Below are 12300 nucleotides of genomic sequence, written 5' to 3' on the forward strand. Positions count from 1 at the left end.
ACTATCTACATAGCTCTTTCCCCTACTGCCAATTTCCTGTGAATAAGCTGCCTTTTTCAATAGTGGGGGAAAGCACTTTGTACATGCTTGCTGGTGTTCTTTCTCCTTTCATCATGCATCTGAAATCTGATAGGTTGTTCTTGTTATTATTATTATTATTAATGTTTATGTTTGTTTATACCCCACCTATTACCAAAGATCGGGCCTCTAGGTGGTAAGCTCTGCTTGCATGCAAACATCCAGATTAAAGAAACTGTGTATGACACGTAGGGACTTCATGGGATTTGCAGTGCTGGCTTTCACAGCTTCCATAATTCACCCATGTGCTGAAACATAATGTTGCTATTATAAACAAAAGTGCTCCATATGCTGCGAGAGCCTCATGTAACAGTTGCTTTGGGGACCATAACTCTGAGTTTCCCTGACTCTGGGGCATTGATATTTTTCAAAACAGCACACTGCTTTGCTTCTATTTCTGCATGGATGCTCTGCGGCACCACATCTCCTTTGCTGAGATATCCACATGCATAGATCAGCTTCTGGGCTCTTTCTCAAAAGAGCTTCCTTTTCAATATTTCCAAAAGGGCGGAACATTTGCAGACCATATTCTGATGACGGCATCCTGGAGCTCTCTACACCAGGACCATAAATGAAGTGCACCAAGAAGGTGCGGCCTTTTCAGGCTGCGGTGCTGTGATTAAGAGCCTCACCACCACCACCTTGCATCATAATTACCAACCCGAGCAGCATCTGGCATCTTCTGGCATCCATGGCAGTCTCACTGCTCTGATGACTTTTCTTAGACCCACCCAGGAGGATGCACGATTTCGAAAACAAGTAGAAAATAGAAGATCTATTTGTCCAGACTTTGCATGCTCCTTGACTTGCATGTAGAAAGAATCAACATACCTTAAATAGAAATGCAACATCTCTCACCATAATGGGAAAGACCTAGTGACTTGTATGCCGTCCTGCTCAGTTTCCCAAAGACCTTCAGGGTCTTTGCTCTCCTAGTTTCTTTGGGTCCTTCATATTTACACCAAACTTCGACCCAACAGCCCTTCAAATAGAGGATGCCTTGAAAGAGAGGAATGCTAAACTAGAAAAATAATTAAAGGGGCTTGGGGGGAATGTGTCCTAACTTACAGAGGACAATCCCCTATTTGAAAAGCAATTTAGATTACAGATTATATATATCAATTGGCATGAGCCAGTTTTACATTTCCCTCTTTTGTCCTCTCTTCTTTTAGCATGTGTGAATGCAAGCACAACATAGGGAACTGGCACGTAAGCTGGTGAGTTCCAGATTCCTGACCATTGCTCTGTGCCTATGGATTTCCATGGGGACCACACAGGAGAATGTCCTCTTTTGGCAGCATGGCTTGTGTCCTTGAATGTTAGACCAAGGTATGTCCTAATTTTATTTTACTCGTGATTTTACCAACAAAACTCTCAATATGCTTTGGAGGACAGAGAAAGGTCAAGTCAGTTGCCAGAATATGTTAACTTCCAAAAAAGTGATAGGCTGCCCTCACGGTCTGATGGATGGACCTGCTGGGAGTCAACCCAAAAGTTACGTTATGTAAAGTGACTCACGCGTGGTCTTCTTTCCCTGTCACACATACCCAGCCACAGATGCTGGGTTTTATTATCTTAATAAAGCCTCTGAGAGCAGTAGGGCATCTATTTATTTTATTTGCCGGGAAAACAGATGTATTATTTCATGAAAATGTTTAAGGAGTGAACTGCATAGAAACAATATAGATGCTGCTATAAATGGTGACATCCTGACAGACTTCTGCCAGTGTTTCTCATCTTGAGCTCTTGTGCAGAAAAGCCATTTCACAGGTATTTGGGCACAGTCACATCAGCCCCGCCCTGCTGCACAGAAGCCTCTGCACTCAAATCTTACCTGTATCTTATGCCCTGAAAGAGACACGGCAACATTTTCCACCATATCCCAAATCCTGATCTTTTTCTAGATGGCAGTTTTAGGATCTCCAGATAAAGCACTAGGGAAGGGGAGGGAAGGAGGCTGGGTATTGCTAGGAATTGGCTGCAGCCTCCAGCCCTCCCAGCATGCCCTTTTTTCTCCCCACCAAGGTGCATTTGTGCCCTTGTGGAGACAGCTGGTGTGGTTCTTTCTGTGTTGGCTGTGAGGGGTGGGAGTGAGGTCTCAGCCATCACAGCCTCCGATTGAGATCACCAGATCCTATGGCTTCCCCCACACAACAGCAGGAGGCCATAGGATCCTGCTCTAAATGTAGTAGGGTTTTGATACTTGTATAACATCACATGGTCTTGGAGGATCCAATCCAGTGATGGCCACTCAGCTGGCATGTTCCACCCATCATGGGCAGATGTCACAACAACTGGTACTTTGATGGGGGCTGTAAGGCCAAGTGGGTCAGAGGCAGGGGCATAAGAGGAAGCTAGCCGGGTTTAAGAGTGGATGAGAGGACCAGAGTGGCCAGAGAGGCAAGTGCATGGTCAAAGCCATGCAGTGGTCAAGATTGAAGAGACTCCCTGGGGCAGCAGAAGGACTTCCCATGCCAGAGAGTCAGACTGAGGAACTGGCTCTGGGGTCAGCGCTTCAGGGCTTGTGTGTTGGGACTGGCCTTGGGGTCAGCTGCACCCTTGGAGGCCTCAGCTCGGTCTATCTGATGTTGCAATAAGGCAACAGTGCTGGTGGCACACCAGGTCAGGGGCCAACCCCTGACTGCTGGGAGCTTCAATCTCAGATTGCTTTGGAGACTTACAGCCTGGAACCGGTCAGGGGGGCCTTTCATGTGGAGGTGCCGAAGAGACAGGATAGGACAGACAGAAAGGATCCATGGGAATTCCATAACAGAGACTCAGGTCATTTGACAGATGCTGGGAGCAGGATAGAAACATTATAAATCAATATATAATTCTAGTAAGCACAAATAGCTTGCATCTGAGGTCATTAATCCCCTGCTGATGTTTTTCTGCATTTATCCTCCATGGCTGGTTAATGAACTATTTTCTCCACACACTGCTTCCCAGTGATCCGCAGAACCTTCCTTCAGTGTTGCCTCCTTCACAGAAGCAAGCTCATCGTGACTGCAGAGTGGTGGCAAAATTCCCTTGCTTGTCCGGGCAGCTTGCTTGCATTGCTGAGTTAATTGCTGGAAGACACAGGCCAAAAAAGTCATGGGGTAACAAGAGCACTATTGTATTGTGCCAAGTGAAGAGATACTCATCAGTAGACTTTTGTTTAATTAATAGCACACATGCAACTTGAATGGCTTTTGTGCCTACTAGAGGCAGGATTCAGGGACGTGTCCACCTGCCTGGGTAGGGCTTGGAAAGAAGGGGTTTAGAAGTTGGAATGTAGCCTAAATGGGTGGCAGAATTTTTTGCAGTTGACCAAAGGTGTGTTGGATGCTTTGGGCTGGGGGAAGTGATGCAACTGTAAAGGCCAGCAGTATCTTTTGGGAAGGGCAGTAGCTTAGTGATAAAGTCCATGCTTTGCACACAGAACATCTCAGGTTCAACTCCTGGAGTCTCCAGGTAGGGCTAAGAAAGCATCCCTCCCAAATCCCTGGAGAGCCACTGCCAGCTCGTGTACCCAATATGGGACTGGCTGAACCAGTGGCCTGATTCAGCATAAGACAGTGTCCTTTGTCCCTGTGTGTTTTTGTTAAACAAACAAGAAAAAAAATATAAGCCTTCCATAAAGGGAAACACCTAAAGTGGTTTCATGCTGGAGAACCCCAGAGTTCTGCAGTAAGGAGACCCTCTGAAGTGAGTGAGACTTACATTAATTGCAACTAACTTAAATCCAATGGAACTACTCCAATTTCAATGAAACTGAAAGCTCAATCCAGACAACTACTCCAATTTCAATAAACTGAAGCTCAATCCAGACAAGACGGAGGTCCTGTTGGTTGGCAGATCGGGCTTCGGAGAGGGTGAATTGAACCTAGTCCTGAATGGGGTTGCACTCCCTCTTAGGGACAAGGTCCGCAGCCTGGGAGTGCTCCTCAACCCGGAGCTTTCACTGGAAGCTCAGGTGACAGCAGTGGCGAGGAGCGCTTTCCTCCAGCTTCGGCTGATTCATCAGCTGCGCCCCTACCTGGAGTACGACTGCCTCGCGACAGTGACACATGCGCTGGTGACTTCCCGTCTTGACTTCTGTAACACGCTCTACATGGGGCTACCCTTGAAGACAGTCCGGATACTTGAATTGGTTCAAAATAGAGCTGCCAGGCTGCTGACGGGGACTGGGCGTTATGGTCACATGACTCCAGTTCTCTGTCAGCTTCACTGGCTTCCCATTGAAGTCCGGGCCCAATTCAAGGTGTTGGTGATGACCTATAAAGCCCTAAACGGCTTGGGTCCTGGTTACCTGAAGGAGCGCTTACATCCATATACGCCCGGCCGCCCCTTGAGATCTGTGGGAGAGGCCCTTCTCCGGGAACCCTCCGTGAAAGAAATCAGGAGGGTGGGTACTCGGAGGAGGGCTTTCTCTGCGGTGGCGCCTAAGTTATGGAACGCGCTCCCCAGAGAGGTCCGCCTGGCGCCGTCATTACTGGTTTTTCGGCGCCAGGCGAAGACCTTTTTATTTAAGTGACATTTTAACTGTTAATATTACTGGATTTTATCTGGCCAGGGCGGCTTATTTTATATTGTATTTTTGTATTTTTAATTTGATGTTTATATTTCTTGTAATTTAATATTATAATTATTTTTAATTTATTGTTGTAAGCCGCCCTGAGGCTTTGGCGAATGGGGCGGCATAAAAATGTTTTAATAAATAAATAAATAAATAAATAAATAAATAAATAAAAAACTACTCCAATTAGGAATTCTGCATGGTTTTACTGAAGGGGAGAATTTGTGGATCATCTTGAAGGTTTCTAACTTGGACAACTCAAGTTATTCTTATTTCCATCCAAACCTGGACAGCCAGTTCTTATTTCGGGGTCAGTGGTGTATTCTGCTTCTGTGTAGGAGTTCTTTTTCTGAGCAGCTTCAACTTCTATTTTCACAAGAGGTGAGTGGGAAACATTGTAGGCAAAGCGATGTTTAATATTCTCATTAACCTGAAGGCAGAATTCTTTTTATCACCTACTTGACTTTCCTGTCTGCTGTCCTTCCTTTCCTGTCTGCTGGCACCCACAGACTCCATGTGAAGTAAATTGAGCAAATCCCAAGCACAAATATTTAACATCAGACGGCAGCTTCTTGGAGCCAGTTCTTAAAATCCACTTGCAAGTGAATCTATCACACATGTTCCACCGACTGTGGTAAAGTAGTTTAGGATGAGACTGTCATTTTTCACTGAAAACATATTAGGGTTTTGTGGGTTGTAATTCACTGTTATGTTGTTGCTCCCTATTTGCTAGGGCACCTATTTGGCATCCCGTATTTTATTTTATTTTATTTTATTTTATTTTATGAATGCAAGCGCCTTAGTTGCATGTGTGAACAATACCAAAGTTTTCAAGGAGTAGATGGACTCTTGGAACACAGCTGAAAAGGTATTCTGCAATTCAGGGTAACTGGACCACAGAAAGTTTGGCCTGTGGATTAGTTATAGATTTGTCATTTTTCACTCCACAGCTTGCCACATCAAGCAGGAATCCACCTAAAAGCATAATCTGGCCTACCAAGCTGAAGTTGTTTTGGCTCATACACAACACTCCCTGATGTGTTAGACCAGCTTTCCCCAAACCGGTGGTCTTCATATATTTTGGTCTTCAGCTCCCATTAGTACCAGCTAGCATGGTCGATGGCCAGAAATGCTGCAACATGGCTGCAAAAATGCTTTAGCTGAAAACGTCTCAAGGGCAACAGATTGGCAAAAGCCCTGTAAACCAATGGCCATCAAGACCTATATTATTTTGACTGACAGTACTATGTTTTTATCAGTAGTAGGTCTCTAGCATTTTCCCTTGCCCTTCTTTTAGTGTTTTCAGGTTCTCCCATTAACTTCAAACTTCTGAGTTCAGAGTCCCAACTATGGGCCAGCAACCCAAATCTCCAGACAGGAGTAGCTTGACTGGCACTGAGACATACTGGGCAGGTTTGCACAACATGACAAGCCATGATGGTTTCTCTCACTGGATAGTCTATCAAGTCATCCAAACCATGTTGTGGTATTTCAGCATGGTACTTTTGGTTTTCAGAAACTATGCTAAGAAACAATGCTATGTTCTACTATGTCCATGCTTCACTGTGGTTTCTTCAGTCATCTGAACCCAGCATCATGGTTTCCACTATCCTGGTATGCAGCTAACACCGGGTCCTCTGGAAAAAGCAGCAGCCGTAGGAGCCACTCCAGCCATCAAGTGTAAGGAGTGTATTTCAGGTGTGGTGGCTGATGTGATATGGGTCAACGGCAGGAGGACTGATTGAGAAGAGTAGGATCCATGCTAGAACAGAAACCACTTGATTGTTTGTCAGTACCATCTAGGCAAAAACCATGCACTGTGGAAACTATGCAGGGTTGCTTGTCATCCAGCCACAGTGTCAGGCATATCCATTTCTCTGAGTTCAGAATTCCATGCATGCTACCTTTCCCATTTGCTCATGAATTGGTCTGGAGGAAGAAGAGGGTGAGTGATGTGGCAGTGGCAATTCCTCATCTGCAGGGATGGAAGAGGATGGAAGAGGCAGACTGGACTGGCAGTGGCAGCTGCCTAGTCATCAACCGTGCATGTTGGGATTGCTTGGGCACGTAGCAGCCCAGCTGTAGCAATCTTGGCAACCTCAGAACAAAGTTAGGGGAGGAAGTGAGTGTGAGAATGAAGACTGTATTCCTCAACATATTTACCTGGAGTACGTTCCATTGGACTCAACAGGTCTTAGTGGTTAGAGTGTTGTACTGGGACTCAGTGGATCTGGGTTCTAGCCCTCACTTGGCCATGAAGCTCTTTGGGTGACTTTGAACCAGTCACAGACTCTCAGCCCAACCTACCCCACAGGGTTGCTCTTGTGGGGATAGGACTGAGAGGAAGAGAACTTTGCAAACCACCTTGGGCTCCTTGGAGAGGAAAAACAGTGGGAGTTCATCATTGTGGCCCTGTGTTAAAGGTGAGTGGGCTGAATCACATCATGCCAGTGTAACCAGCCACTGGGAGGGAGGAGCAGGTTCTATGCACAGAATAATGGCTCAACAGATATATTTATTTATTTATTTATTTATTTATTAAAAGCTTTTATAGGCTGCCCACTACAAGCGTTTCTGGGTGGCCTATAAAAGATTTCAGAAACTTGGCAATGTGGGAGAGCTGGTTTGAGTATGGTCTGTGCCAAAGTTAGGCAAGAAATGGCTTATTTGCAGTCAGCCTGTCTAGCAGGCCATCTGAAATGAGGGCACACCTAATGCCGCAAGCTACCCCAGAATACTCTGCAATGTCTTTGGTTTCTGAGTCACAATTGGCGTTGACAGTCTCCCTCAGTGTAAAACAGTTGAAAACCTTTTGCTGGAGACTCTTCTCTGAAGAAGCATCCAATTTTGTTCACCTTTGCCTGAGAAGTGTCTGATCCTTCCTAATCTTGGAAACTAAGCAGGGTCAGGCCTGATTGAAACATGGATGGGTGACTTAAATGTTGTTAACTGGCCAGAGAACTTTGCTACATGCTGTATATAGATGCAATTAATAAAAATAATAAATTATTTCATTTGAATATGTACCTTATTCTAGAGTGAAGGAGCAGAGGCTGGAAGATATTGCTGGGCTCTCGGTAGTCACGTCTGAGCTCAGTTTAAAAATAATTATGAGGCTTTCTATAAGAAGCAAAGGACATGCTTTCTGCATGATTCATATGCTGTAAAAGTGGAGCTAAGCTCTGTATATCATTACAAAAATGTAATGATCATCACAGTTTTTATTATTCATTTTTTCCCAAAATTGCAATGTATTTTTGACACTTGTGGGATGAGACCAATTTTAAAGCTTTTCACTGTAAGTTGTTATTATTTTTCAAGAGATATGTATATGATACAAGGAAAGCAGATAAGCTCTAGAAAAGTTTGAACACTGGGCTGAAAGCATGAAAATGAGATTCAGCAGGGGCAAGTGCCAAGTCTTGCACCTAAGCGAAAGAAACCAAGTGCATCAATACAAGATGGGGATACAAGATGGGTGACTCAACAGAACTGAAAAAGAAAAATATTTTGGAATTATAGTGGACAACAGGCTAAATAAGAGACAGCAATGCAATGTAGCTGCAAAAAGGGCAATTCCTATTTTGGGATGCACCAATAGAAGCATTACTTCTAAATCACAAGAAATAGTAGTTCCCCTATACTCACTAGTCAGACCTCATCTGGAATACTGTGTCCAGTTCTGGGCACCAAGCATCAAGAAAGATGCAGAAAAATTAGAAAGGGTCCAGAGGAGGAGGACAAAAATGATCCAGCTTTTGAAACACTGTCCTGTGAGCTGAGACCTGGAGCAGTGGGCATGTTCAGTTCAGTCTTCAGCGAAGGTACTTCAGAGAAGGCACAGAGAAGACAACCTCAAAGGCTGTCACAAAGAGGAAGATCAAGACATCTTCTTGCTGATACCAGAGTGGAGGACATGGAATAATCAAGTCAAGTTGCAACAACCTAGGTTCAGACTAGATATCAGGAAAAGTTTCCTCACTGTCAGAACAATACAACAGTGCAACCAGCTGCCTAGAGAGGTGGTGGGCTCTCCCACACTAGAGACATTCAGAAAAAACTGGGCAGCCATCTGAGTGGGGTAGCGTGACTTGGTGACCTGCAAAAGCAGGGAGATGGATCCGATGGCTTTCTGCCCCTTCCAACTCAACTAATCTATGATTCTATGAAAGGAAACTTTCTCTCCCAGATAGTACTCTTTTTAGAGTGTGGTTCACTATTAGAAGTGAGCATGTCATGGGCATCTGTTGGTTAGTACCTGTGAAATCACAGGCACTTTCCTCATTTCCATACCATTTACTGTTTTGTCTCTGATGGCTGAACATGCAGGATATCTATACTTGATGGCTTTTGACGAAAAAGAAAAAATCTCCAATTGCCTGGGAGTAAAACCCACTGAACTCAACAGGATTTACAACTAAGTAACCATGTATAGGAGTGTATTGTTAGTGCAGCATCCTAAAAGGACAATAAGAACCAATGAATATAAAGGCATTTTCATCAATATAGTCTTAACCCAGTCTTTACATTTTCTATGGGAAGTTAGACACAATGCATGTGCAATTAAAAGGCCATCACGAGGTAAGACCCTGTGTTTTTGTAGTCACCTCCTAGGAACTATGTAATCTTCACATTTTGCAAAGCCTTCTAGGGCTTTTTAAAAGTGTGAACATTACACAATTTAATTTTAAGGCTGTTCCTTAAAGTGTGTCCTATCCAAAAGTGGCAGGAAATTCTGTAGAGAGCTGTTAACTTAAAGCCTGTCTATTGCTTGCAAACTTCCAACCCCAAAAATGCAGTGATTAATTAGTTCCCAGAAGATTCTCATGAAAATCATTTTTCTACATATCCCCCACAGGTAGCTTCATGGCCTATTGCACGTAGTTGCCCACAAAAACATAACCATGACATTGTTCAGCCAAGAAATATGCTTGGTTTTTTGAGGGGGCAAGGGAAATGTGATATTATTCATGAAGGTGAAAGAAAATGCCTTTTCCATGTGTGGTATTCTCTTATATCCTAGTGCCACTTAGAGGTTATGTAGCTTAAAAGCAGGACAGCAAATATGCTTAGAAATTTGAAGGCAGAAAGAAAAAAGAAGACCAAATCAGAGGTGGTTTGACTCCATAAAGGGAGCCACAACCTTGAATTCAGAACAGCTAAGCAGGCATGTCATGAATGGGACATTTTGGAGGGTTTGCACTCATTGGATTTCCATAATGACTTGATAGCACATCAAAACCACACTTCCAAGTAACCATGTTCAAAGCATCAAGAGGAAGCAAGGCACACTGGGATAAGACTGCATCCTGAAATGAAAAGAATGGAAGATTCACTTGCTTGCTTGCTTGCTTGCTTGCTCATTTACTCGCTTTTTTTCCAAGAACATTCCTGTTTCCTATAATGAACTTGTCACTGTCCTGGAGAACAAGAAGTGAAACCATTTAATTTTTTTTTTTTTTTGCTAAAGAAGAAAGCAAACTGCACAGATCAGGAAGATAAATGAAACAGTGAAAAATCTGCTGACTTCAAGATATGACAGCCTCTATATATCTAGCACATACTTATTATTAGGAAATACTTTGGAAATATTTGTCCAAACTAATCTGTTTATTCATTTGTACTGTTTCGATGCCATTACATATTAGGAAAAATCCCTGATCCAGCAGGTGATGAAACAAAACTACACAGCTGGCAGAACAACCATGAACCAAGAAGCAATCTCACAGGTCTTGTGCAAATCAGTTTTGATCAGTCATATGTGAATGGGGGCATGGCTTTGTGCAAATATTTTGGGTCCTTCTTTGAAAAGATCTCCATTTTATAAATGTAAGCGACTATTTTGCTTTGTTTCTGTGCTTGGGAATCCCTGTACTGCAGGGCTAACATCAAGGGTCAGCATGGTGAGGCATTTGCCCAGAGCTTCTCCCTTTACCATCCAACCTGTGTGTTCACTGAACTCTTGCTGTCACCCTGACCATGTTGAGGAGGAAGAGGAAGAGCAGCACTTGCCACCACTTCACTGGCTTTCTGTCTGGCAGCAAGCAAATGATCACAAACATGAGAAAAGGGAGAAGGATCGGGAGTTGGTAGTGCTGGTAAAGGTGGACAACAGGAAGAGTGATCAAGGGAGGCCTCTATTCAGTGTGTCTTGCTCAAGGATCCACAAAAACCTGGAGCCAGTTCGGATGCATTGGCCCGGACTTTGGTACATCATCACCATGTATTGTCAATGCGTCCTTCTTATAGAGGTAGGGTAGCTGTGTGTCCTATAGAGGTAGGGTAGCTGTGTGTCTGTGCCAGTCTTGTGCCTTCCAGACACATTTGGACTGTAACACCCAGAATTCTCAGTCAATGGTTCTGCTGGATGGGAATTCTGGGTGTTGCAGTCCAAATGCTTCTGAAGCCCTTCTGGGTCATGGCGGGGCCATCACTACTGACCATCCTGCCTGCTTCAAAGATCAGGCCCCTTAAGAATGGACGGATAGCCTTTGAAGTTCCCCATTTGCACCTGACATCTGGACATCAGATGAAGCATTATGTGGTCACGTTTAAACCATAACAATTATTTCAGACTGTGCATTTATGCAGATAAAACAGCGCATGCAACTTTTGTGGAACTCCCTTGCCCTCTTCTTTCTGCTGTTGTGCTTCCTCTTTTCTTTTAGATGATGTGTGAGTGGTCAGCCAACCAAGAGTTCATTCTCTGGTGACAGTGGCATTGAGCCATCCATGTATTGCTCCACAGGAAAGGGAAACAATGCTCAGTGCAGGTTAAGAGGCAAAGAAATGGCATTGCCTGGAAGCCAAAGCCACAAAGGAGAAGAAAAGCCCGTACCATCTGGAGCTGTCAAAAGACTGAGAGTGCTACAGTCACCCTCCCTCCCCCACAGAAATAAATCACATTCTAAGGAACACAAGTCTCCCAGGAATTGGAGCCCTGGCTATGTTTTTCAGAGTTCCTCTGCTTTCAATTGTCATTGTCAGCTTTTTATGGAAGTTCCCCAGTGGCCTCTGGATAACTGTGAATGTGCAGAGAGGAACAATCATGGATGCTGTGTGGTGAAGCACTGGGGATGGAACCTGATTGCATTGTCATGTTCGGCCCCTTTTCCCTATGTGCCCTGCCCCAATGGAAACTCTTCCACATGCATCACTTTCCCTATGCCAAAGGCTCCTAGGCTCACCATTTGAATAGTATCTGATTCATCTTTGTGTGTGCAGCATATACATCTCTGTTCTCTCTCTCTCTCTCACACACACACACACAGAAAGAGAGAGAGAGAGAGAGAGAATCAAGGCAAATCTTCAAGGTAAATCCCAAATACATTTGAAAATAAGCAAGCAGCAAAACAGAAATGCACAATTCTTAAACAAGCAGTAGTAAAATAAAACCATCAGAAGCTGTCAGGCAAAGAAGCACCTTTGAGCCAGCAGGACCCCAAAGGACTTCTTGGAAGCCACAGCTTTCTCCATTGCCTAAAATATGCTGACAAAGAAGGCATAGCCTGGAATTCCCAGGGAGAGAGTTCCATGTCAATGGCATCACTGTGGAAATGACTGTCCCAAGCAAACCTTGACCTGGAGTAGGTGCCCTGAAGAAAGTCTCCAGAAGAAGATCTTTAAAAATGGGTAGGGTGGTATGGGAGGAAATGATCTTT

The 12300-nt window shown here is 44.1% G+C and overlaps 1 protein-coding gene across 2 annotated transcripts in view; it reads left to right on the forward strand.

The window, feature by feature from the left end:
- Positions 1–1268: 1268 nt before the first annotated feature.
- The window catches only part of F13A1 (coagulation factor XIII A chain), a 112966-nt gene continuing 101934 nt past the window's right edge, over positions 1269–12300 (forward strand). Inside the window, exon 1 of one of the 2 annotated variants that reach the window (XM_044454710.1) lies at positions 1269–1407. In XM_044454710.1, the coding sequence (XP_044310645.1) occupies positions 1395–1407 (13 nt within the window). In that variant the 5' untranslated portion in view covers positions 1269–1394. The remainder of the gene's footprint in view (positions 1408–12300) is intronic. The other variant, XM_044454711.1, reaches the window with a different exon arrangement.

This window comes from Varanus komodoensis, unplaced genomic scaffold, assembly GCF_004798865.1.
Source record: "Varanus komodoensis strain SLA01 unplaced genomic scaffold, ASM479886v1 scaffold8, whole genome shotgun sequence".
In the NCBI taxonomy this organism is placed as follows: Eukaryota; Metazoa; Chordata; class Lepidosauria; order Squamata; family Varanidae; genus Varanus; species Varanus komodoensis.